At 42.0% G+C, this 21,097-nt stretch overlaps 1 protein-coding gene and 1 long non-coding RNA gene across 7 annotated transcripts in view; one reads left to right on the top strand and one right to left on the bottom strand.

Annotated features, from left to right (window-relative positions):
• The window catches only part of LOC122560855, a 33,980-nt gene extending 20,725 nt beyond the window's left edge, over positions 1 to 13,255 (top strand). The window contains exons 2-3 of the long non-coding RNA XR_006314833.1: positions 7,313 to 7,449; positions 13,170 to 13,255. This is a non-coding gene — a long non-coding RNA (uncharacterized LOC122560855). The remainder of the gene's footprint in view (positions 1 to 7,312; positions 7,450 to 13,169) is intronic.
• Positions 1 to 21,097, bottom strand: part of LOC122560853 (tektin-3-like) — a 79,288-nt gene that overhangs the window by 36,893 nt on the left and 21,298 nt on the right. For all 6 annotated transcript variants that reach the window (XM_043712020.1, XM_043712022.1, XM_043712025.1 and 3 more), the window contains exons 4-6: positions 19,401 to 19,471; positions 14,444 to 14,587; positions 9,121 to 9,343 (exon numbers count right to left, since the gene is read on the bottom strand). In XM_043712020.1, the coding sequence (XP_043567955.1) occupies positions 9,121 to 9,343; positions 14,444 to 14,587; positions 19,401 to 19,471 (438 nt within the window). The remainder of the gene's footprint in view (positions 1 to 9,120; positions 9,344 to 14,443; positions 14,588 to 19,400; positions 19,472 to 21,097) is intronic.

Raw genomic sequence — 21,097 nt, 5'->3', positions numbered from 1 at the left:
ATATCTCCAAGTCAGGATGGTAAGTGGCTTGGAGGGGAAATTGCAGGTGATGGTGTTCCCATGTACCTGCTGCCCTTGCCCTTCTAAAAGGAAGTGGCCATGGGTTTGAAGATGCTGTCTAAAGACCTTTGTTGAATTTGGTGAATTTAGAGGGCATTTGGACATGAACAGCTAAAGAAGACGCAGTAGGTCTTAAAATAACAGTAAGATTAGAAACTGGTAAGATTATCATATACATTGAGTCTGAATGCGTAATAGGTAATGTTATCTTCTTTTGGCTTATAATTTCTTTGAAGTTTGTTCTGAAATTGTGGGGTGGAATGCTGACGTAGGCATGATTCTCACCATCAAACACACATTGTATGTAATCTAAAAGTAAATATGTCAAAGCTGTTGTTGAAGGGGAGGAAGATTATTATTCTAGAAGCTGTTAGCATACCTTTAGCACCCTTAGACTTGACGAGAATAAACTTGCAGGGATGCCAGAAGTTGCTAATCAGGTTTTTGAGCATTTAAGAGGTCAAAATGTTCAAGTAAGTTGCCACACCCTTTGAAACGTTATGAATGTTTTGCTCGGCACACCTTTCTGATTTACATATTTCAATAATAAGAAGCAATAGGCTTGATATTATATCCTGGTTAGTCAACTTGCTACTAGAGATTTAAAAAACAACTGCAGATGCTAGAATCCTAAGTAGGCTGGAAGAACACAGCAAGTATCAGGAGGCTTGCTGTGTTCTTCCAGCCTCCTGTTTGTCTACTTGCTACGAGCCAACAGACATATGTTTTTCAGTTTTCCTTCAGGCTCCCTTTACATTGTGGTTCTGATATCTCGTAACATCAGCATTTTAGGAGATGAATGATCTATGATCATGACAGTCATCATCATAATCATCATGTTGTTTTGTAGTGGGGCCACCGAGATTGCAGGGATGTAAACTTGTGAGTCCCACTCACCAAATGCAGTCCCCCAGGGCACACATGCCCATGCCTCAAGGATAGATCACCACCTTCCCCAAGGTCACCCGCCCACTCCCGCAAGGACACACTCATGCTGTCAGTTTTCAGTCTCAGTCAGACCATCTTTAAGGTGCAGTGTGAAATAACAGGGCAATTTCATTCCCGTCTCTTCCAGTGGCTGATTGCCAGGTACAACTGCCAGGAATCTCACAGTTTATCATCATTTGGATTCTCTCTCATTTAAAAATGATGTAATTGTTTTTTTAAATTCACGATGTGGCTGTTACTGGCTAGGCAAACAACCTGTTGCCACTCCCTGACTAGCCTGGAAAAAGTGGTAATGAGCTGTCTTCTGAAGTCTTTGGGATGCGATACACAGTGTTTTCGGAAGGATGGGGAGTGATGGTGTTCCCACACGCCTGCTATTCTAGCCCTTCTAGGTAACGGGTTTAAAAGGTGCTGTTGAAGTAATCTGGGTGTGTTACTGCAGTACACCTTGTAGATGGTACACTTCTGGTACACTGCATCAGTGCTCAAACAAGTGAATTTTGAACGTGGTGGCTATGGTGCCAATCAAGCAGGCTGCTTTGCTCTAGCTAAAGATGAGTTTCTTTGGTGTTGATTAACCTGCATGCATCCAGGTAAGCCCAGAGTATCCCATCACACTCCTGACTTGTGCCTTTTGGATTGTGAACAGTTTTGAGGAGTCAGGAGGTGACTTACTTGCTGCGGAAGTCTTAATCTCTGGCAGAGTAGCTATAATATTTACATGGCTGAAATAGTTCAGTTTCAGGTCAGTGGAAACCCCTGGGATGTATACAGTGGGTAATTCAGCAATGTTAATGCCTTTGAATGTCAAGGGGAGATGGTTCCAGCTTCTGTCCTATTGGAGATGGTCATTGTCTTGAATTTGTATGGTGCAAATGTTCCTATCAGCCCCACGTCTGGATGGTGTTCTCACCTTGCTACACAGATACAGACTGTTGCACTCCCTGACACAAAGCGTGTGAGCTGATCTCTTGTGGGGAGCAGTTTACTCCACTTTTGGCATGGTTGATAATTTTAGCAGTTTCAATTGGCTAATTGCAATGTGTACCACGTACTTTCCCTTTCCCCAGGGACTGAAAATCAGGCAGCACCTGAACAGGCAACAGACTGACAAAGGCTGGGTCATGGTCTGGGCCAAACATGAAACTAGGTTCCTTTGTGTTGGTCTCATTCTAACTTCAAAGTTTCCATTTCATAAACCAGCAATCAAATCACTTGCTTCTGATTCTGACTAGAGAGTTACCTCTGGTATTTCAATGGATAAATCTTTAGTGATTAAACAAGGAGGTGGTGGATAGGGTAATGCTGATGGACTAGTAGTCCATAGGTTCAGGCTAATGATTTGGAGTTTTGGGATTCAAATCCCACCACAGTTACTGGTAGAATTTGAAATGAATTCGTACAATTATAATATAAAGCTAAGCTCAGTGAAGACAGACATTGATCTTTGCAAAGAAAACCCCATCTGTTCACTAATGTCCATTAGGGAAGGAAATCTGCCATCCTTACTTGGTCTGGCCTTTTGTTTTTTATATACGCATGTGATGAGGGCACCGCTGGCTGGGTCAGCATTTATTGCCCATCTCTATTTACCCTTGAGAAGGTGGTGGTGAGCTGCCTTCTTGAACCACTGCAGTCCATGTGCTGTGGGTTGACCCACAATGCCATTAGAGAGGAAATTCCAGGATTTTAACCCAGCCACAGTGAAGGAACGGCAATGTAGTTCAAAGTCAGGATGATGAGTGGCTTTGAGAGGAACCCACAGGGTATGGTGTTCCCTACATGTGACTCCAGATTCAGAACAATGTAGTTGACTCTTTATTACCCTCTGAAAATGCCCCTCATAAGCCACTCAGATCAAGGGCAACTCAGGCCTTGCCAATGATACCCACATCCGATGGAAGACGTTTTTTAGAATGGAGACGCCAAAGGAATGGTTTGAGTAACTAAAACTGGCTGTCATGCTATCTTCTCAGGAATTTTGCCAATTACTAATTGAACTTACATTCCAATCCATCTTCCGTTGCTTGAAACCACAACTAAATGTAATGGGCAATCCTATTTAATGCTATTCCATTTACACCACAATTTGTGGCACAAGCTTTGGTTCACACAAGACTTAATTATGAAAGCATCTTAACAGTAATAAAAACCCCTTCAGCATTTCACAGGCATGTTTTAAAACAACATTTGATACCAATCCATGTAAAAACAAATCTAGGCCTGATGGCCAATGGCTTGATCAGTGAGGGAGGTTTAAAAGAGCTTGATGTGGAATGCAAGGTAGCACAGTGGTTAGCACTGCAGCCTTATAGTGCTGGGGACCTGGGTTCAATTCCAGCCTTAGGTGACTGTCTGTGCGGAGTTTGCACATTCTCCCTGTGTCTGTACTGGTGCTCTGGTTTACTCCCATGGTCCAAAGATGTGCAGGTTAGATGGAATGGCAATGCTAAATTGCACATAGTGTCTTGGGATATGCCTTCTAGGTGGATTAGCTATCTGAAATATGGGGTTATAGGGCAGGGGAGTGGGTCTAGATGGGATGCTCTTTGGAGGCTCAGTTATGGGCTGAATAGCCTGCTTCCACACTGTAGGGATTCTGTGAGAGACGGTGAGCATTAGGCAGGGAATTCCAAAATCTGGTGGAGTACATGTGATCAGGTGAGCAGCAGGTACCACAGAGGATCCTGGTGTTGGAGGAGATTACAGAGATAGGGAGGAGTGAAGCCATAGACGGATTTGAAATCAAGATTTGAACTTTATAATTGGGGTTTCACTGGGACCCAATGTATCTTAGTAAGCTTTGGGTGATAGGAAAATAGAGTTTTGAGTGAAACATGGTGGATAATTGATGGTATTGTCAGGACTTGCATTTGACTAGGATAAAGTAATGGCATACACAAACACATGTGTGTTGCAATCAAAACAGTGCTTTAAGAAGGATAAATAAATCAATGATCTGCCAATTGCTAAATGTTACCTGCACAAGGAGAATGGAGGTGACCACAGCCAGAGTAGGCACAGTCAATGTCCGATTGGTGACTAAAAAATGTGGGCTTCACATCTGCATTGTAGGAAACCATATGAGGGGCATTTGCATCATTTGCAATTGTATCATTGTGAAATGCATGCAATGCACAACTGTGCGAGCTGTAAACACTGGTGACTTGCAATGCTGACCATGTCACTGGTCCTTGCAAAATACAGAGAGACTTCATGGTCATTGTCACAGATGTGTCAGCAAGCTCCAGGAGAATCTAGACAGCGTCCTAATACAAGGGCAGAAGTAGGGGAAGGGCTCTTTAGGGAGGCACAGGAGGGCCAGACACTTTCATTCTTCAAGCTGTTTCCTCTTCATGAGCAAGACATACTGCCAGTGCAGGCTGAGGATGTCCCAGGACATGACGACTGAACTGTGCTAACCACTGGAGCAGAACCTGTGACTAAGGGTGGCACAGTACTTAGCATTGCTGCCTGACAATGCTAGGGACCTGGGTTTGATTCCAGCCTCAGGCGACTGTTTGCCTAGAGTTTGCACATTCTCCCAGTGTCTGTATGGGTTTCCTCTGGGTGCCCCAGTCCAAATATGTGCAGGCTAGGTGGATTGGCCATAGGAAATGCAAGCTTACAGGGATAGGTTAGGGGTGTGGGTGTGGGTCTAGGTGGGCTGCTCTTCGGAGGGTCAGTATGGACTTGATGGGCTGAATGGTCTGCTCCCAAAGTGTAAGGATTCTATGATTCTAGAAAGGAGTGAGTGGCCATCCCATTGCAAGGTGACGTAAGCGTTTGAACTGTTATACGACTGGCTCATGCCAAGCAGCTACAGTATGGGATCTCTCGATCACCAACCCACGGATCCACCAAGGCTGTGATCAATGTAACTTGTGCCAGATCACACCACATCACCTTGTTTCCACATGACAAGATCAATGTTGCAGTCCAGGCAGTAGGATCCAGCAACATAGCTGGCACTCTGCTGGTGCGGTGGACGTTAAACTGACACACGTGGTGCTAAGCAGACCATATCATAAGACAGCTGAGTTCTTCAATAGAACAGAGTTCAAATCCATCAAAAAGTGATCATTGGTACCACATCTCTGACATATGCACCCAGGACCTGGGGAGCTGCTATGATGCCTACATTCTTGAGAGCTCTCAGGTTCCTTCTGTGTTTGAGAGGCAGGATGCTTTGAGGATGGTTACTGGGAGACAAGGGCTGCTGTCTGTGACCATGGTTGATGAATTAGTTACACAAGCATGAGGATATAGTGCAGTCCATTCTTTGACCAGGGCTTTGATAGAGCATACAATAGTGGAAGGTTCTGCTGCTTGGGTCAGGTAGGTGAAATGTTGCAGTATAATCTGGACAGCGAGCTGCATAATCTAGCATGCTGTGCTCCAGAACTAGAGGGCATAGGTTTAAGATGAGAGGGGAAAGATTTAAAAAGGACCTAAGGGGCAACCTTTTCACACAGAAGGTGGTGTGTGTATGCAATGAGCTGCCAGAGAAAATGGTGGAGGCTGGTACAATTACAACATTTAAAAGGCATCTGGAGAGTACATGAATAGGAAGGGTTTAGAGGGATATTGACCACATGCTGGCAAATGGGAGAAGATTAATTTAGGATATCTGGTTGGCATGGATGAGTTGGACTGAAGGGTCTGTTTCCATGTTGTACATCTCTATGACTCCATGGAACAGGCAAGGAGGAGATGTGATGGAAGCTAGATGAGCAAGAGCAATCTTCTGATGAGGAAGATTAGGACATTGACCAGAAGGAACATTACCTTCTGCATAATAGTGCAGCTGTGTTGGGCACTACAAACCAGACAGGAGTTAATTGATACCAAGTTCCAGTAGCTGGGAGCAGTGATCATTCATTGACTGTAAAATGCTCAACATGCGAACAGTCTGTTGGTGTTCTGAGAGGAAAGTGCACTTTTTTCTTAATTTTTTTCATTTTTGGTGATTGTAAGTAAAAGTTAATCGTTGGAAGTGCACAGCATGCTGTACTGAAGCCTTTCCTGTATGTAAGGGATCTGTATTTGTCACTGATAAGATGCTAATTTACATTGGGTGCTCTGAAAAGTGCAGCAGTGATTCAGAGAAGCCTGTAGGTTATGATGCAGCTGAGGACCGGTGATTTGGGTGGTCCTGATACTGACACAGCCACAGTGTAGGAACATGTGCAAGAAGGTGACCCCTATGCCACTTATATGCCTTGAGGGCCACTGCTTTGTGACTGCTGTGCTGTGACATTGATGGTGAAGGACAACTGCAGACTGCCAATGCCTGACCAGCATTCTTGGCTGGGGTACCATGGGGCCAGCACCTGAGATGCCAGTATTCCTTGGGAAAGCCCAAAGATGGATGTACCCGAAAGCAAAATTCTGTAGATGCTGGAAATCTGAAACAAAAACAGAAACTCAGCAGGGCTGTGGGGAGAGAAATATTTCATTTCCAAGGTGACTCTTCTTCAGAGTGAGAAGAATTACGCAAGACTCCAGACATTAACTCTTTGTGTCCCCACAGATACTGCCAGACCTGCTGAGTTTCTCCAGTAAAAACTTGTTGTTTTCTGTCACACTACAGTCTGTGACTGTAGTAAAAACCAGGCCTCTGATAAAAGTTAATTCAATTCATCATTACTGTGTCTCCCATATTCCTCATTTATGTTTAGGAGCTAACACCAGTGTCACAACATGAAAGGTGCAGATCATCATCAGTTATCGCACATTATTAACACGTCCAGTAAAAGAATCACGGCTGACACTCCCAGTGTATACTGAGAGGGTGCAGCAACATCTTTCAGAAGAGATGTTAAAACGGAGGCACCACCTGCTTACTTGAGTGGACAGAACGAGTCACGACGTAATTAATTTAAAGTAAAGCAGCTTTCATCATAAACTTGCAGTGTTTATCCGTCAATGAATGTTAAAGCCAGGTCACTACGATGTTTCATTCTGTGAGAATTACTTGTGTTTTCCCTGACATTACATAAATACTTCATTCGCAGTGAAAGATTTTGCAACGTCGGGTGGTTGTGACAAGCTCGATGTAAATGCCGGCCCTTCACATTTTCCTGTCTGTCTTCACGTAATTTGACTACAGCTGAATACAGCAAGCTTACATACACCAAAAACAAATGCTTACAACTGTTCAAATTCCCAGCATGAATCAACCTAGTCAATCCTTATCCAAAAAGAAAACTGAAATTGTTCCTATTTGGGAATCAGGTTTGCTGAGATGAATGGGGTGATGCAGATGAATCTGTCTCTGCAATGAATTTGTCTTTTATTACAGATCCGAATTGCTGTTAGTTTGAGCTGTTTTGCCAAATGAGATAACAATGCATCAGCACTGTCAAAGGAACAGCAGCAACATCCTCTCTCACAACCACCAGACAGCATTCAAATAAAGGGCGTTGTTAAATCTAGCAGGTTAGTCAAATCAGTTGAACATTAATTAACGGATGAAAATCACAAATAAATTCCAGTAAGGTGAGTCCTGTTTGAATATAGGAAATATCGTGACTTGAAGTAAAATACAGTGTAGCCGTTTGGATACCATGGGTTTTATAAATACAAACAGGATAAAATTTGACTTCACTATTTATAACAAATGGGGTCACTGTGAACCCACAGCTTGTATTATAGCATAGGTGATGTTTCCTTTCCAAAGACAAGGCCTTTGAGTGGAGGAAGTAATCAGGCAGGGAAGGGAGGTGGAGTGGGTGACTGGAAGGATGGTGGATGGAGTGATTAGCAGGGAAACGGCAGTGATGTTCAGCAGCCTATGTTTTTGAAATTAGAGCCAGTAAGGACACACATGCCTCCCTCAGATCTGCATTCAGTATTTTTTTAAAAATCCTTTAGATAGCAGCCTTTAGCAGTTCCTTGTAAGGACTTCCAATCAGATGTCATTTACCTGAATATAGCCAACCAATGTCAGCTTATATCCTCAGGATTCGGAGATACCGGTGTTGGACTGGTGTGGACAAAGTTAAAAATCACACAGCACCAGGTTATAGTCCAACAGGTTTATTTGGAAGCACTAGCTTTCTGAGCGCTGCTCCTTCATCAGGTATTCCACAACCACCTGATGAAAGAACAGCGCTCCAAAAGCTAGTGCTTCCAATTAAACCTGTTGGACTATAACCTGGTGTTGTGTGATTTTTAACTTAATATACTCAGGACAATTTCACTTGGTAACAATGGCATCAAGCAGAAGTTATGCAACAACATATTTACCAAACATAAGGATGTCTATTTTAAGATGACCATACCAGGACAGTGGGTAGCAGTTTCACTTCAGAAATTATGTATGTACACACCATCACCATGGTAAATGCTTTGTAAATGCATATGTCTGTAATTATTGGTGTTGTGGATGTCATTACATTTCAACAACAAATATGCCCAATCCATCCTCGATCTAGAAGTGATTCCCAAGGTCCCAGAAGGAATAGGAAAAGTGGTCCAATCCAGTGTGCCATTTCTCACTATAGTGGAGATTTATAACCCAAGTGAGAGATATTAGCTTATATATTGGGTTCGGATAAGCCCAATTGTAAACATCAAAGCTCTCAAGTGTGCAGTGTAATAGAAAACTCATCATTGGACAGAATAGGTGTTACCTCAACATCACTGTAGAAGCTCAGCACCATCTCGAACAGAGGAATTTGGTTGATTGGTCTTTCTGCCTGAAAACACCACTTCCTTCTATTTTCCCACCACATGTGCATGATAACTACAACAACTACCATCTACAGTAAGGACTGAAGCAGCCCAAGAAGTTTAACACAAGAGTACCTTCACAAGCCCATGGTCTTTGTGATCAAGAAGGACAAAGGCAGCACTGTATTGAAAATACTATTACCCCCTCATTCCCATTCAAGTTGTATCCTGGCTCGGACATATATTGCCATCCTTTAGGAATCTCTTAGTCAAAACCCTGGAATTCCCTAACACCACCATGGGAGCATCATTGCCATGAGATCTACAACAACTCAGGAAGAAGACACTGTCTGCTCTAGGGAGAGTGAGCAAATGCATCTTTCTGAATGTTGCTTGTATCTCAAACACTATACATGTACAGGTATAACCCCTTACCTTTGAAAGATGCATCTGTAACTTTTTCTTAGCATCTCCAATTTCAAAGATGCGATGTGTAAATGCAAGGTTGACGTTGTTAAACTGTTTCCACAATTCCTCTGAAGTAGCAGCGAGGAGTTTCTCAAGCTCATCTCGCAGTCTTGCTGAAGCTGCCCGTTCACACTGCGAACGCAATATGTTGTCTTCTGTATACTTTAACCAGGAATCAGGGGTGGAGATGCTAACAAAATAAAATTCAATATACATGAACAGATCAACAGAAGGAAAAAGCCCTTTTATACAGAGTTGATCATTTAAAGCCTTGTTGAAAAACAGACATTACTAAATTCTGTGCAGAATTATGAGCTGTTACATTCATTCTCATAAAGTCCAATTAATCAGTAAGCAAGTTTTGCTATTTTTTTTTCACTTGCATTTGAGTGAAAATGACAGAGTGGAATTGGTATTTTACAAATGATCAGAACGCCCTGAGTAAAGTGGACCACTTAAAAACTGTTTCTGCTTAGGAACATTTGAGTCAGCAGGCACTGCGGGAGACAGAAAATTTGTTTGCTTTGTGGTAAGGAAATGTATGTTCACAAAATGTCTCCCTCCAAACACCCACAGCCAACAGTTCAGAATATTCAAAAGGATCAAGGCAGGCGTGTTTGTCCAAATAGCATCTTTACCTCTTCCAGTGTAACACAGAAAGACATTGCTTGTGCTTTTGATTTCACTGCTTATGGTTTGTTTATGCACCAAGCCAAAGTATATGAATAGAAGGAAGACTTTACTTTTTATGTCCTGATCATCTCCAGATCTTATTTACAGATTGCAAGGATGGAGAAAGGCAACAGATTGATTTTTTTCTTGCACAGATATACCAGAAAAGACTGGAAGCACAACAACGTTGAGAGTTTTTTGTGGTAAAATATGCACTCTACTACTCTGTCAGTAGGAGAGGGGAATGGCTAGCGAGTTAACCAACATAGTGATGCGAGATCTCACTGCCAAGTATTTGGAGAGAGGGCCAGCTGCTCTTGATTGGAAAATGATGTTCAGGGCAGGAAATATGTACAACGTTATTGCATTCCCTCTGCGGTTTTCCTCTTCAAAAACATGACACCACATGCTTGCTGGTTCTTTCATCTGGGAAGTCAAAGGCCACAGATATTCCATGGCCAATACCAAAGCCGAGGTCATTTGACAAGCAGTAAACAAGCAACTTACCAAGACGGCTACAATCAGTTTATATTAACTGCACGATGGAACTTTCTGCTAACAGAAGTCATTCAACAAAACCATCCTTTGGCAGAACTAATGAAACCCATGCCCACATGATTAAGTAGTCACACTGACAATCAGCAATGAAAGATGAGCTTGTGACAGAGAAACAATTGTATCCATTTGCATCACTAGAGACTTATACAATTAGTGCATTGTATAAATAAAACCGTGTATGTTTGTAAATGGCTCCTTCCTTCAACAAATGATCTCGTACGTTTTTACTGGAAGCCATTGTCAACGGAAAGACATATCCAGCCGTGATTCCTCACACAGATGAACAATATTGCTCAATTTACTCCCAGCCTCTTCCTCACTCAGACAGAAAATGTGTAGCACCAGGGCAAATTCCTGGAAAACATCTGTCTGTACTCCCTTTGGAAACCCTCTATCATCTCCACTCATACAGGAACCAGCAAGTTAGTGCAACAGTAAGTCACATGGAACTATTTAACCAAAAATGGATGGATTCTATACTGCTTTAAAATTGCAATATAGTCTACACAGAATTTGGAAAGACGCAACACCTTGGTTTATTCAGTTTTAAATGGCTAATTTTAACCATTGTCCTTCACTCTTTCCCTGAAGGAACTCAACTCATGCCCCCTCCTCTCACCTCACCCCCTAAAGTCTCCAGCAAATCATTACAACCCCTTGTATAAGAAGGGTGTAAGAATAAACTCAGTAACCAAAGACCAATGAGTTTAACTTTGATGGTGTAAAATATTTTAGAAATGATAATCTGGAACAAAATGTAACAGTCACTTGGACAGATGTGGAATAATTTAGGGAGGCCAGCAAGCATTTGTGAAGTGCAAATTACATTTAACTAATTTGCTTGAGCTTTTTGGTGAAGTTTCAGACTTTGTGAAGGTAATGTCAGGTGTACATGGACTTCTAAAAGGCATTTGATAAAATGCGACAGACCAGGATTCTCTGAAAAGTTAACGTTCATGAAATAAAAAAGGAAATAGCAGCATGGATATGAAGTTGGTGGAATGAAAGGAAACAGAGAGTAGTGGTGAACATTTGTTTTCAGACTGGAGGCAAGTGTATAATGGGATTCCCCAGGTTTTTGTGTTTGAATCACTTTTTTCTTGATCCATATGAATGATCAAGACTTGAGTGTCTAGGGCACAATTTCAAAATCTGAGGATGATATAAAACTTCAAAGTATCGTGCACTGAGAAGAGGCTACTAATAGACCATAAGAGGTCATAAACAAGTTGGTGGAATAGTTGAGAGCACGGCAGCTGATATTTAATGTAGGAAAGTGTAAAATGATTTATTTTGAAGGATGAAAGAGAAAAGGCAATATATTTTAAAGGATGCCATTCCACAGAAGATCAGGAGTAGAGGGACCTGGAGATAAAAGTGCATAAATCATTGGAGGTGGGGGGATCAGATAGGAAAGATATTAATAAATCACCTGGGGCCCTGGAGGTTATCAGTAGAAAAATAGAGAAGAAAATCTTGGAAGTTCTGATGAATCTTTATAAAACACTGGTTTGGCATTAGCTGGAATATTATGTTGAGTACTGGATATCATACTTTAGGCAGGATGTGAAGGCATTTGTGAGGTGAAGCCAAAATTTTCAAGAATGATTTGAGGGATGCAGGACTTCAGTTATGATAACAGATGAGAAAAGCTGGGTATTTTTTTCTGAGAGAAGATGAGAAAGAAATTGGAAAGAAACATTCAAAGCTGTGAGTTTTCAGAAAAGAATAGATTCGGATGATCCATTTCCATTGGTGGAAGGACACTATTCTGAAGCAAATGGCAAAAGAACTAGAGTTGACATGAGAAAGTGCATTTTTACGTTGTGAGAAATTACGATCTGGAATAGATTATCTGAGAATGTGAAGGCAGATTTAATTGAAGCTTTCATAAATGAATTAGATGATAAACTAAAGAGAGGAAAAAGATAGGTGAGTGGGAATGGTTAAGTGGTTCTTGCAGAATTCGGTCACAAAGATGACGAGCTGATTAGGCTCTCCTCTGATGCTGTATCCATTCTAAGAGGAAATTACTTCCCCAACTTTATTTTGTCCACATTTTGTTATGGACTCATGACCAGAATATGTCAAACCTGTCTGACCTCTTTCATGATGAGGTCAGGCATTTCAAAGTGGCCTTTTGAGGGACTGGGGACTGTTTGCCATTTCAGTGATTCCTGATGGTCACAATTTGTTCATGCGTGGACAGGAGGTTGAATGATACAAAGGAAATTTCAAAAAAAGGAGCAGAGAACATTCTACAGGAAATGTTAGAAATGGGTTAATGATCGTGCACACAAAACTATAGCATTTTCACCAATCCCAGGTGAGTCACCGCCCAGGCAAATAAAGCTTGGCACCAGTTACACAGAAGTACCTTTTAAAAAAGTGATTAGTTGAAACAGTCAGGCTTTCTGGAATATTCTCATCTCAGAGTATACGTTTGGAGAGTAATTTATCAGGTGAAGGATCTCCTTACTGAAAGGCAAGACAATTTTCTATTCATAATGAAAATACTCCAATATTCTAAGGCATGATTTAGGAGGACAGGTAATGGATTAAGTACTTAAATGTGGTCAGATGCCAAATATTCCTAACACTTAGCCTGTGTACAATCACTTTGCTAAGAATCCTGGGACCTGAACTGCACTAATGGGTTCTTAGAGGGACATGAGCCAATATAAATCTTTTTTGTTTTCATATTTGTAGCTCCATGTAATTCTATGCTTTTAGTTCAATTTTGAATTGTTTACATAAACTTCATCTCATTGTTCCATGTTGTCTAGGTGTTTAACTTCATCCTTCCACCTACATTCCCTTGTAAGAGACCCTCGCTCGCAGGTAGAAAGCACCAGATTGCTATCCCTCTGGAGGTTGAGAAATGAGCTGTGTGATGTGGTTGAGGAAGAGGAGTTCATTGCAAATCGATGAATGTAAGCGAGGAAAAGTACGACAGCTGGTTTTTGGGCACGGCCTCGATTTGCCGTCACCTTTCTGGGAATGCCAGGGGAAATACAGCCTGTAAGAGACCCTCGCTCGCAGGTAGAAAGCACCAGATTGCTATCCCTCTGGAGGTTGAGAAATGAGCTGTGTGATGTGGTGATGTGGCCTCGATTTGCCGTCACCTTTCTGGGAATGCCAGGGGAAATACAGCCCCAATGTCTCTGCTTCACCAGAAGTTTTACCATCTGGCTAGCACACCATAAAGGAATGGGAAGGCTCTTTCCAAAGAAGAGGAGAATTCTACTCGAGAACATTCCAGGACAGCAGAGACTCTTGCCACACTACACTGTTTTCCGTCAACACATCTAAAGTAGACGTGCTATTCACATGTTGGGACGCTGACACCCTTAGAAGCTTTGGCACAGCCTAGTCTCTGAGTACTGAGTACTCTCTGGCATTGTGGCACAGAGCTATTCTATTCTGATTTTCCCATTAACATGAAAAAAACAGACTTCACTACCAAAATCAAGCACTCGTAGACCTGGTACAGTACAAATCAGATGGTGGGTAAAGCTCTCCCAAACCTATACCATCAAAATCCTACAACATGCTAATGTCTCAAAATGATATTTCTGAAGAAATAGGTATTATTCCCAGCAATGGGGAAGGTTGGGGGGTTAGATCTCGACTCTGCCCAAATGTGTTTTTTAGCAAGTCAGCAATCTGTTTTGCAATTATCTCAATTTATATCTTGGTTGGACTTCAGATTGTCATTTCCTCAAATTCATTGGGAACAAAAGTGGAGGGAGGTGGAAACCAGACTCACTATTATCTGGCTTATACTGCTCTGTGAAATCATGAGCTACTCTATTTCCATCAATCCCACCAAAGGCAGTTTCTCGAATGTGGTGTTTTATTCTACCTCAGCATCAGAGTTGCTTTTCCATTGCTTTAATATTATAACTGCAATTCTCCTCCCAGCTATTCCTGCACAATGAGTTACAACTAGTCCCTTTGTGCATGGCGTACTATTTTGATGATTGACTTTGAAAGTCTGAACCTTAGATTTAAATTTTTACTGAGATGAGAACTATGTTAGGTTAAAGTTGACACTTACGTGGCATTCACTTGTTCAATTCCACAGTAATAGCTGATACCATCTGATGTGTTCTTCAACTGGTGCACTTTATCATCAATCCAGTAAGCTGCACATTTGTCACACAGATCCCGCTCCAGTTCATGCTGAGCTGCTCTGTTGTTTCTGTTTTAATAAGAAAAGGGTGTTCATATTTAACAAGCTTACTTGACAAAGGAATGTACAAAACTCAATCTTTCCCTGTAAGCGAATATAGGAATGGACTGTGTGCTTAGAAGCATTTGCGATGAAACTTGATTTCACACATTGCTTTGCTCATCTAATCAAGATGGCGAGGAATGGCCAGACAAAACCAATAAATATTTCCTTTCCGCATTAAGTTTTGTAAATGTCACAAGATAGAGGGTGCTCAAGGCCTTGCCTAGCGGAAAAATCTATAGCATTGAAAAATACAAAACTAATGCACCCACCCCCTCAAAACAAAATACTCAAGATCATAAGCAAAATACTGATCTGAGGCCTCATTATTGCAGACTGAAGGGGAAGTTTGGATTTGATTAATGCTGACTGTTATTTGTCATGCTTGCTGTCAACAGTTGCAAAAACCATATGTTCCACCTTGCTCATAAAGGTTTGCTCATTCACAGTACAGTGCAACTTCCTTGCTCATCAAAAGGAAGGAGCTAAGAAATAAAGATTTCCAATCAATAATGAACAAGAGATTTATGTTCCATTGGGTGCATTGCTCTGTCATGGGGCAAAGCTGAACATTCACGTGGTAAATGGTGAAACAGATCTGATAGACTGAATGGCCTACTTCTGCTCCTTTGTGTTATAGAATCCAGAATCAGACAGCCCATAATTTGGAAGCAGGCCATTTGGCCCATCAGGTCCTTACTCACCTGCCAAAGATTATCCTACCCAGGCCCACACCCTACCCTGTCCCCGTAACCCTGCATTTCCCATGGGTCATTTGCTTAACCTACACATCGCAGGACACTGTGAGCAATTAATGATGGCAAATGCACCTAACCTGCACATCTTTGGACCATGGTCGTATCATCAATGGTCATATCAAGGCAGGGATAGACAGATTTTTAATCAGTAAGGGAATCAAGGGTTATGGGGAAAGGCTAGAAAGTGGAGTTGAGGATTATCAGATCAGCTGTCATCTCATTGAATGGCAGAGCAGACTCAATAGGCTGAATACTTCTGCTCCTATGTCTTATGGTCTTATGGTGAATTCCATTAGCTGCCATGTCCACAAGATTGAATAACCATTGCATTCTGCACCTTACTCACTCTGTCTCAATGATCAGTTATCAGGGCCCTCATACCAGTGTTGGCAAAATGTTTAGTCAAAATCTAATAAAGGTTCAAAAGCCAAAGCCAGACTTTACCTTAGGCCTCTGATGGGAATGAGAGAGTTATGTATCGTAAAGTGATGGCGCTTTAATTATTGCCCTGTTTTCTCTCTGCCTCTGTCTTTGACTTTTTCTTAGTTTGGAGCAGCGTGGTTCTTTGCAAGATAGCCCAACGGCATACCTGAGGTTGCATAAGAGTTCTCATGTACCTCTAGATAGAGATGTCTAGATAAATACATGGGTCTTGTCTATACAACAGCTTCACACGGGTGTCCAGGCAAGTTCCGTATGGTGTGGAGTTATTGGGCTGTACCTTGTCCACCCTATTGCAAGTAGATGACAAAGCAAGAGAAAGCTTGGCATTTCTCATGGACCATGTGAGACAATTTCCTTGCTGACATTCTCCACATTTCTGTACCACTAATATTACTGACTAATACTACCAACTCCTAACACTACCAACTCCAGTGATTACAGCATCAGCACCAGAGCCAAGCTTAAGCAATCTTAGATACATAACCCTCCCCACACCCACCAATCCTCACTGAAAAGAAAATTCGGCCAATAATGTCAACTAATTAATCTCTCCAAATTCCTCGTTATCAAATTTGTAGCATTTTCAGTCAATTAAATTGAATCATGTGCTCATTCATTCACTCCCAGTTCCAATGGAATTAATTAGGACACATATGCTGAATGCCAAACAGGAATTGCATTATGTGTGTTATTTACTCTACTGCACGGGATGGAGCATCGTTAAATAATGGCATCTAGAAAGTTACATTTTAAAAGCCAGCCAACAGGATTCCAAGCCACCTGAAGAATTGGCTTTAGAGGATTTTCCCTGATCCCTTCTATGCAAAGATGCAAGAAGCAACCTCCAGGATCTTATATTGAAATGACTTCCTGCAATATTTCTCCTTGATTTCATATCTCTCTCTTAATGCATCGGTTGAATGTTTCCAATTGTGGACCTCCAATATTCCAAGCAGCCGACAGTCAATCATCATCAGGACAGACTGCCTCAGGTCCAGGCCTTTCCCAGACCAGAGAATTTGCTGGATCACATAAGGTCATACACCAGAGGTCAGCACAGAAGTTTTCAAACCATCCCTTTGTCTACACCTGCCCTATCTTCTAATCTCCTGAAAGTATTGACTTACATGAAGCCACTTAACCTTCTGATACTGACCCTCAATGGGTTAATTGACCAGGGCATTATCACACAGGAAAAGGCATTTGCAGAGGATGGGTGACCATTCTCAAAGAATCCCTACAGTGTGGAAACAGGCCCTTCAGCCCAACAATTCCACACCAATGCTCCAAAGAGTATCCCACCCAGACCCATTCCCCTACCCTATGTTTACCCCTGACTAATACACCTAACCTACACATCCCTGAACACTACGGGCAATTTAGCACGGCCAATTCACTTAACTTGCACATCTTTGGACTGTGGGAGGAAACTGGAGCACACAGAGGAAACCCACGCAGACACGGGGAAAATGTGCAAGCTCCACACAGACAGTCGCCTGAGGCTGGAATCGAAATTGGGTCCCTGGTGGTGTGAGGCAGTAGTGCTAACCACTGAGCCACTGTGAGTATGTCTTTATTTGTCTTCCTAAACCAATCTTACAGCTTGATTTGTCTCTTGCATTTGGTCTTTGATGAATTTCCATCATATTTTGTATCTGGAAATTGGAAGCCCTCCGAGTGCTTTGAAAAACCAAAGCACTGTGAGAGCTAGCCTCCAGAGCACGAATTAGGGAGCTACAACATGTATTAATTCTCATATTCTCCAAGTCTGATCCTAAGCAGAATAGTGTAGATTCCTTAACACTGTAATGGCACATTTATTACTTTATCTGCGCGTTTGTTGCTGTGCACTGTTCAAATTGCTTTTACATGTGTGGTGTAGCTTGGAACTATGAATAACAATATTGGAGGCTCCAATTTATTTCCATCACATCCTGATCAGGAATCTCTCCAGATCTTATCAAATCGAAAGTTACTGAGGGTGCAGGGAGCAAGTGCAAATGTGGAATTCAAAACACAAACAGAGCACTTGAGCTTCTGCTATTGTCAAGTGTGGGCCAACTATTAGGAGATACAAGTGATAATCAAGGCCTAACAAATATAGTGAAAATAAACAACTGGTCACTATTTGACTCCTCCCTCTAAAGCTACAGCTGAGATAAGAAATTGGGCAAAATCTGCTGTTGTATAATTGAGGCTCAATACCGTGAATGAACCTTGCACGTCTTGGGAAAATAGAGACACATCCAATCAACCTCAAGAGTACATGGTATACAAGTCATATAATAGCATGGGTGAGGGATTTTATTTCACTAACAGCAAGCAAGGGTCTGTATAAGGTTAGCTAGCTGAGACATTTGGTGTGCCACATGATTAGTGCTGTAGCCTGAACTATTCACAACCTATACCAATTACTTGATTGAGGGGATCCAAATTTAAGGCGGTGAAATTTGCCAATGACACCATGTTAGTAGGAAAGCAAATAATCAAGAGAAGGTAGAGAGCTTGCAAAGGGAAAGAGGCCAGTTAAAGAAGTGTTGATGAGATCACATCTGAAGTACTACAGATGCTTTTGGGTCTCTGTATTAAAAAAACTTCAGAGGTAGTTCAGAAAAAGCTCACTCAACTCATTTATTTGATGAAGGGCTTATCTTATGAGGAAAGATTGTAGATACTGATACTGAGAGGGTGTTTCTTCTTGTGAGGGAGGCTAAAACTAGGGAAGATCATTTCAGAATAAGGGTCCTCCCTATAAAGGCAGGGATGAGGTTTTTTGTCTCTCTCAGTCATTAGAATGTGGAATTCTCTTTCCCAGAAGGTAGTGGAGGCTGGGTCATTAAATTGATTCAAGGTTGAGTTTATTAGCTTTTTGATGGACAAGGGAGTGAAGGGTCATAGGAATACAGACAGAAAAGTGGAACCATATTGAATAGTGAGCTGACTCAACAAACCAAATGGCCTACTCCTGTCCTAAATCCTTTGTTCTTGACTCATACATTTCTCCCACCTCACACAGTATGCTTGGCTCCCATGGGTTATTAGTCATGATTAATGCTATATCATCACGGGGCAAAGTAGGAAGGTATGAGCCAGAAGGGATCTACATTGATAGAATGTAGATACGTCATTCATTCCTCGGATGCTGCCTGACCTGCTGTGCTTTTCCAGCATCACACTCTCAACATTGATAGAACCCACGTTAATGGTGTTATTCTGCAGCACACACCAATCATAGAGTCATAGATTAATACAGCATGGAAACAGGCCCTTCAACCCAAATTGGTCCATGCTGACTATGTGCCCACTTGGCTCGTTCCAATTGCCTGCATTTGGTTCATATCACTCTAAACCCTTCCTATCTATGCACCTATCCAAACATTTACTTAGCTGAGCATACTGACAATCAATAGAATTAATCTTCAAATCAGTTATTGTGAAATGTTTGTTCACAAATCTTCCCACAACTTCCCAAAGCATACCCACATTGTCCAAGGCATCAGAAAATATATCCTCAAAGCATCCACAAGGTAAATTTTCTAAAATGTAGCAGCAGGATTAAAACATAAAGCTTTACTTACGAAAGTTGTGAAGTAGCTCTCTCGATGCCTCTCTTCAATCTTTCTTGAACACATTTGACTATTCTCATTTCCTTTGAGATTAAAACAGAAAACTTAGTGCATTTTTTTGTTCAAGTTGCATCTTAACAAAATGCTTGGGATGCAAATCGTGGTACACACCTGACACAAATGGAGTAATAGCGAGGTGGTTAGTCTTCAAGGCTCTCCCACACCCATTGGACAATCCTGGGAAAGTCCGCTCAATCTGAAAAGGAGCTAAGATTCTCTGCCCCCAACTTATTAGATCAGTAATGGAAAGGGCACAGAGCAAAAAGACTTAGACTCTCAGGTATCTGGGTGTGTGATGGAAGTTTGCCATTTCATGAAATGAGAATAATCTGTTTCCAACTCAATGAGCAAGTCCAGACCCAGCAAAGCAAATTGGGTTCTTGAGGATTAGAGAAGCATTTTATAATTTTTTTCTAAAAATTGATTAATGGTTCATAACAGAAAATGTACTTCTCCGAGGGTGAGAAGAAGGACATTCCATACATACAGCAAGCACAAGAGTCTGTGCACTCCACTACCTCAACCAGGATTTACTGCTTCCCACCATGCAGAGGATTCGACTTGGCATCTGCAAATTCTATGGGATATCCTGATTTTCCTTTCATCTCCCCTGCTTCCCAAGGCTGCCGTAGGGACAGTGACTGTGGAGAACAGAAATAAAGCCTTATGCTTCCCCAGTTGAAGGAGACGACATTGGGTGGTGGACTGGAAAGTGATGGTGCATTGATAATGTCACTCTAGTCAGTAGAAAGCCCTGGGAATGTGGATTCAAATCCCGCAAAGACAGCTTGTGGAATTTAAAATGCAATGAATAACTCTGGAAACATGAAGCTGGTCTCAGTAAGGATCACTATGAAATTATATCAGTAAGGATCACTATGAAATTATATCATTTTTAAAGAAAACCTATTTGGAGGACTAGTGTCTTTAAAGAAGGAAATCTGTCGTCCTCACCTGGTCTGGCCCACATGTACCTCCACACCCACAGGATTGTGGTTCATTCTTAAGTTCCCTCTGAAATGACCATGGCAGGCCACTTAGTTTAAGGGCAATTAGAGGTGGGTAACAAAAGGAGACCTGAACCCCACTCACATCCTCTTGGAAATTAAGAAAAAAACTTCCCTTTCTTCAAATGGAATTCACCATTGTACTGCTGAAGACATCACTCATTGCCGACAGCCTTGACTTAATTCCGAACATTTGAGGTGCACTAGACTCTACAAAAGGTCCCATAGTGTGCCTTTGGTGATGGAGCCATAACCCCATTGCAGTAGCCTCGGGCCTACATTGGCAGGAGGGTCTTATGCAGGACAAACTTTCACCAAAGATCCACTAAGCTCAAATAACGAACCCTCACCCCAGACAATACTTTGGAGTGATGGTGGTGGTGGTGGTTGGGGGGGGGGGGGGTGAGGGGGGGGAGTGAAGTGTCAGGGCCAACACATGATGGTTGAAGGGGAATGGGACAAGTCAGTGGTAATGGACAGCACTGCCAAAGTATTGGACCCTCACTGGGTGCATTCCCTGGTAGCAGTGCAAAACAAGCCGCATCAAGGGCAGTACTCTGCTCCATGAATAGCCCAACCTTCCCACTACTGTGACAGACATCAAACATTGGTGAAATTTAAGACCTTAAACTCCAAAGTGTG

Source organism: Chiloscyllium plagiosum, chromosome 21 (genome assembly GCF_004010195.1).
Source record: "Chiloscyllium plagiosum isolate BGI_BamShark_2017 chromosome 21, ASM401019v2, whole genome shotgun sequence".
NCBI classification, from domain to species: domain Eukaryota; kingdom Metazoa; phylum Chordata; class Chondrichthyes; order Orectolobiformes; family Hemiscylliidae; genus Chiloscyllium; species Chiloscyllium plagiosum.
Note: the sequence above shows the minus strand (reverse complement) of the source record. Positions and strands in the feature narration are given on the sequence as shown.